The sequence below is a fragment of the Tachysurus fulvidraco genome, chromosome 1 (assembly GCF_022655615.1).
Source record: "Tachysurus fulvidraco isolate hzauxx_2018 chromosome 1, HZAU_PFXX_2.0, whole genome shotgun sequence".
Taxonomy (NCBI): domain Eukaryota; kingdom Metazoa; phylum Chordata; class Actinopteri; order Siluriformes; family Bagridae; genus Tachysurus; species Tachysurus fulvidraco.
In genome coordinates, this window is record NC_062518.1 from 43,720,816 (window position 1) to 43,727,143 (window position 6,328).

Genomic DNA, 6,328 nt, shown 5'->3' on the forward strand with positions numbered 1-6,328 from the left:
ACTGTAAATGTCAGTATGGTGTGAAATAACCATACTCTCTCTCTCTCTCTCTCTCTCTCTCTCTCTCTCTCTCTCTCTCTCTCTCTCTCTCTCTCTCTCTCTCTCTCTCTCTCTCTCTCTCTCTGTCTCTCTATCTTTCTCTCTGTCTCTCTCTCTTTCTCTCTGCTTATTAAGAAATTAAAAATGCAGAAATCCTGCCTAGAAATGGTGAATTGTTCCATGTATTTTTTAATGACGGAAAACTGTGATCAGGCTTTTGATTTTTTACTTATTATTATCATTTTCTTTAATGACGAGCTGGGAAGATGTCAGGTGGCTGATTTATTAATTATCTCCTCGTGATTAATGTGTGTTCGTAAAGGATTAGTTAATGAAAACCACTTGGTGTTATAAATCATAATCAACTTGCTGAAGGATGATTTCTGTTGTGACAAACAAAAGAATATATTTTTTTCACTCACTTTTTCAGCCTATAAACATTTTCTACTGTCATACATTAACGTCGTTTCCCAATAATGAATTTTAATAGTCTGCTTAACTGCGTTAATGTAAACACTCTACACACACAAGCTGTTTTGTTTTTACTCCTTGACCCGGAGCACGGTGGCGGAGTATGAGAAAGGGCGCATGCGCACAAGCGCAACTTTTCATTCTTTTTTTAGCAACTTTAAAAGGGCGATTTAGACGAGGAGCAAAATATCCAGAGGCAAAAAAAGCAGCTTCAAAAAGAATGGCCCAAAAAAAGGCAAGAAAGTGTTCTGTGTGTGTGTGTGTGTGTGTGTGTGTGTGTGTGTGTGTGTGTGTGTGTGTGTGTGTGTGTGTGTGTGTGTGTGTGTGTGTGTGTTTACGTATTATATTAACATTTAGAACTGATATAATATAATATTCTAAAACAAGTAGAACGCGATTGATATTAAATACCCGTTAGTCAATTTGACTTTATAACATCCAACTAATTTGAGAAGATTCGAATATTATCATGGTTACTTTACCTACATTTTATAGCTGGTTTCACCCCTATTGACTAATGTGATGGTCGGAAATGACGCAGGTGCTACAGTAGGCCTGCATCATGACATGAATTCGTCTTTTACAAGTTTCTAAAAATAAACAATTTAACGTGAATAAATACACGATCTAAAGGCCACAGAACATCATTCTTCTGTAAAATGAGCCATTAGGATCCGTACATGGATATCAACACCAAAATAAGGCCTTTAAGGAATCAAAACTAGAGATGAAACTAAAATAAAAAACGGTGTCCTAAATCTCACTGCTTATTACACACTAGTATGCTCAAAAGAGCATTGGGTTGCTATGGAAACCTACAGAAGACCCACATGGGACGAAAGACTCCTCTTTTTTTTATCAGCAGTTGAGGTGAAACTCAAAATTATGAGTCTGTTTTTTTCCCGCGGTGTATTGTCGATGGCGCTCAGACATCCTCCCCGGTCTCACACACACACACACACACACACACACACACACACACACACACACACACACACACACACACACACACACACACACACCGCCTCGTTCCTTTCCCGTCCCGTGAAAAACGATTGGAGTGCGCTGATTGAATTTTATTCCTTCCTGACCTGGCCCGCTCGACCAGGGCGCCATCAATCTCGGCCCTAACACGACGTTTTGTTTATTGCTCGGGAAAAGCTCTAATGACTTTTATGAGCATGATTACAACTGTTCGAGTGTGGGGGGGAGAGAGAGAGAGAGAGAGAGAGAGAGAGAGAGAGAGAGAGAGAGAGAGAGAGAGAGAGAGAGAGAGAGAGAGAGAGAGAGAGAGAGAGAGAGAGCGGCCTTATGACTCTTGTGCCTGATTGCGCCATTAATATAACCCCCAAAATATTTGAAATCTTCCACGTAGATATAACAATTAGAAGTCAAAGTACAATAATAATAATAATAATAATAATAATAATAATAATAATAATAATAATAATAATAAGCGTATAACTAGGTATGTGCGCAACAATAAAGGAGTCTATTCATTTCTGAGACCAATAGAATTACTGAGAAACATAGATTTGTCGATTTGGTCAGCTGTAATTTTTTAAATCCTGTTTACAGTCCCATATTATTTCATGGGAAACACACCTGGACATTGTGGACGGATCATATATGTTTCTGTCTCGTTCTGTCTCATATGTTTTTTGTTGCCACCGAATGTCTCTATTATTATTATTATTATTATTATTATTATTATTATTATTATTATTATTGTTGTTGTTGTTGTTGTTGTTGTCGTTAAACAACGAAAACAGCTTTAATGCCGCCGCTGTTTCCGTTATTATGGATAAAATTGCTTTAATCTTCTTTTGTTTTTTCTGCACATTTCAAATTAATTCTAATTACTAGAAACGACATATTGATGCACGTATAGTCTGATTGCAATTAGATGTAATTCTAATTCTAGTCTGATTCTAATGTAATATATAAATTATAGCTGTTGTATGATTTACAGTAGTCTGTGTTTTGCAGTGGTCGTATGATGCTAACGCTAACAGAGGGAAAGAGAGAGAGAGAGAGAGAGAGAGAGAGAGAGAGAGAGAGAGAGAGAGAGAGAGAGAGAGAGAGAGAGAGAGAGAGAGAGAGAGAGAGAGAGAGAGAGAACACACGTGGACAATCGGCAGATACTGAACTAAATGAGCCAGATTGATAGATGAAGAGGGCTTATAGGTCAGCAGGATGATGACACATAGCTCAATGATTGACAGCATGAGATACTTCGTGAGCATGGAGGGGATTATTAAAAATGTAAACAACAACAACAGAAAAAACAATATGACCTCACAAACTACCGCCTGGGTTTTTTTTATGTCGTACTAAGACCTCGACCTATTAACACAAGTAAATATTTATCAACATCGTGCATTACGCTTTTTCAGTACAAATCAAATTGCCTAAAAACATAAATGAATCGCATTATTTACTGTATAATTGTTCTTTCTTCAAATTATTCAGAAGCAGAGCAAAAAGAGATCCTAAACACAGGTGTGTGTGTGTGTGTGTGTGTGTGTGTGTGTGTGTGTGTGTGTGTGTGTGTGTGTGTGTGTGTGTGTGTGTGTGTGTGTGTGTGTGTTCAAAGAAAAAACATAATTTAAGGAATGCAAAATATTGCAGGCTTAATATTTTGCAGTTTGTCCCTTTTGATCTCTGGAGAAAGTGTCATTTACTGAAATCAGTACCGAAATAAATGTATAATAATAATAATAATAATAATAATAATAATAATAATAATAATAATAATAATAATAATAATAATAATAAATCTTTTATCTACGATGTTGGGTTTTTTTTGTGATTTTCTTTTCTTTTTTTTTTTTTCCTTAGATTTTTCTTTCTTTTGACCATGTAAAAAAACTGTTTGTTTTTTTTTTGTTTCATTTTCCCCCCGAAAATCAGAGAAACTGTGCCGCTGATGTTTCATATGCTGTGAAACTTGGACACTTTCAGTCGTTGCAACACTTTATGTAAATTAGTTCTTCTCAGTTTAAGATTAATTTTCAAGGCCACAGCAGAGTAATAATGTTTAACGGTGCTTTAAGAAATCAGGCGCAGCCTACGGTTTTAACTCAAATAAAATGGTAATTTATTAAACAAAGAATGCAATTCCTTCAGAATACTTTTTTTTTGCAACAAAATGAGATAATTTGAATGAATATTGCGATATACACGTTTCTGTTCCTTTGTTATAATGGAACATTTCTGCACAATTAAAGGCAACTCAGTTTTAAAAACAAAACGGTTCGGGTGTTTGGTCCATAATATTCCGGTTACATTTCAGAAATAAATTACTATATGCAATTTACACGTAATAACAAGTCCGTGAAAAGCTGGCGTATTTGTTTTTTGTTTTTTTTTTCTTTTGTTTGTTTGTTTTTTTTGTTTGTTTTTGTTTTTTTAAAAGAAAAGCATATAGCTCACAAAAGCGAAAAAGGAGACTTACGTGTTATTTGCAGTAACACTGTCCATAATAAACCAACACCATTTGTGTGTTCAGTCCATGGCGAGGAAAGGGAAATAAGTATCAAAGATTCTCTGTTTATGGAGAAAAATAAAAGGGAAACGGGTAGGAAATAAAATAAAAATATATATATCGCACAAAAATGGACTTTTGGTCAGAACTTGCTGCAGTCGTAGACAAAAGGCTGGCGGTATAAGGACTGGCTCGGAAAGGACATCTGACAGCTGTTATTTCCGTTCACTGGTGAATTATTCAAGCCGATCCTCTGTGACTCGAACATTTCTCGCACTGAATGAAAGTTCTGTTGCTGTGTAGGGTAGGTGGCGCCAAGGTGGCCCAGGTCTCCGGCTTGGTTCAGGTACCACGAGGCGAGGCGGCCCTGATGTGAGTGAGGATGGTGTCCCTCCTGGCTTGAGCCAAGGTGGCCGGCATGGCCCAGTGAGGACGACGAGGCGGCGGTGGTCGTGATGGAATAGTCGGGCAAAGTCTCGTCCACCGAGGTGGTGCTGGCGGCGGTGGTGCCGGCGCGCTCCGCCGCGTACAAGCTCATGGCCTGCATGTTGCAGTGGTAGGTGGCGTGCGAGGTAGTGGATACTGCGCTCTGGTTGCAAGGCGAGCTGTACGCAGCTGCCTGGCTCGGCGAGTAGTTAAGGGACAACGAGGGACTTATACCTGTCCGCGTGGAGGCCGCGAGAGACGGCGTGAGTTCTCCAGCGCCCTGCGGCGAGCCGCGCAACGACGTCATAATGTTGTCCACGCTGAAGCCTTGTGCGTGCCCGTGCCCGTGGTGTGGGTGTTGTTGTTGGTGGTGGTGTGCGTGATGCTGCTGCTGCTGCTGCTGCTCTCCGCCACTGCCACCGTCCAGGCCCACAGAGCGAGCCGAAGATGACGGCACGCTGTGCGGGCTGCCGCTTGACATGCTACTACTGCTGCTATCAGGGCTCTCGATCTTAGGAACCGCACCGAGCGCGGGTGAGACAGCCTGCGGCGGTGTGCACGCACCGTTCTCAGTCTTGATGTCCTGAATGCGCACTGGTGTTGCAGAAGTCGGTTCCTGCTGTTCTCGGCCCTGTTGCTGTGCCTGCTGCGGCTGGCGAGAGGACGTGGTATCCTTGATCTGCCGTTCTTCCTTCTCTTTCATTGCGTCCTTCTTTTTGAAGCGACGCCGTCGTCGCAGGAAGCTGCCGTTTTCAAACATGTTGTATGAGTCCGGGTCAAGTGTCCAGTAGCTGCCCTTGCCCGGCTTCTTGTCATCGCGTGGAACTTTAACGAAGCACTCGTTGAGCGACAGGTTATGGCGAATGCTGTTCTGCCAGCCTTGCTTGTTGTCCCGGTAGAAGGGGAAGCGTTCCATGATGAACTGATAGATCCCGTTCAGGGTGATCTTCTTATCCGGGGAGTTTTGTATGGCCATGGTGATGAGCGCGATATAGCTGTAAGGTGGCTTGACCATGTCCTTGGGCTGCGGCTGAGGCGCGTACGGCCCATAAGCCCGCGCCATGCCGCCCGGGTACTGCTCGTGCGCGGCGTGCGAGTACATGCTCATGGGCGCTGCCATGCCTGCATATCCACCGCCGGCCGCCGCCGCGCGATAGTAGCTCTGATCGTTAATGTACGGCACGACGCCCAGAGAGTTAGGGCTCGACACCGAGTAGCGCGCCTGCATGGTGATTATTCCTTGAACAACCGAAAAGACACACCAAGAGATCCGAAAAGGAACAAATCCACTTTTAAGTTGCTTCCCGAAAAAAAAAAAAACCCAAATGAGTCCAACGAAAAAAGTCCACAAAAATGTTCAGCTTTCGTCCGGGACCTCGGTACTGTCTCTGAAACCACTTCGCTCACGTTTTCACTCTCTTTCTTTTCACCGAAGCGCGCATTGGAAATTGTTTCTGAACTTCAGGGCATCCGTCAAGACGCGGGACTTTTTTCGTGCACGTTCATTTCTTTGCCTTAACTCCTTTTTTTTGCTGCCAGTAAGACTCCTCCTTAAAAACGTCGAAGCTGTCCAATGGGGAGGCTGGTCTATGCAAAACGAGGAACTTCTGACCACACACACACACAGTCGGAGGGAGGAAAAAAAGCGAGAGGAGGTGTTGGGACGTCCCAACACACCCGGCCAATAACACGCCACACACTCAGTACAATCACCGCTATCTACAAGTAGATAGCAGGCAAGCCTATGCATAACAAATCGCAAACTTTTTAAAGCATGTATTATATACATATTTATTTATTTATTTATTTATTTATTTATTTATTTATTTATTTATTTATTTATTTATAATTTCTAAATATACAATATGCTATAATAAACCTTTCCAATACATGATATTTATTTTT

At 41.6% G+C, this 6,328-nt stretch overlaps 1 protein-coding gene across 1 annotated transcript; it reads right to left on the bottom strand.

The window, feature by feature from the left end:
• Positions 1-3,586: 3,586 nt before the first annotated feature.
• Positions 3,587-5,959, bottom strand: foxc1a (forkhead box C1a). The gene has a single exon (XM_027176977.2). The coding sequence runs from the start codon at positions 5,649-5,651 to the stop codon at positions 4,140-4,142; it is 1,512 nt and encodes a 503-aa protein (XP_027032778.1). The 5' UTR covers positions 5,652-5,959; the 3' UTR covers positions 3,587-4,139.
• Positions 5,960-6,328: the final 369 nt, after the last annotated feature.

What these genes read in the sequence shown, in the direction of transcription:
- foxc1a (XM_027176977.2), bottom strand. Translation starts at nt 5,651, where the DNA reads ATGCAGGCGCGCTACTCGGTGTCGAGCCCTAACTCTCTGGGCGTCGTG.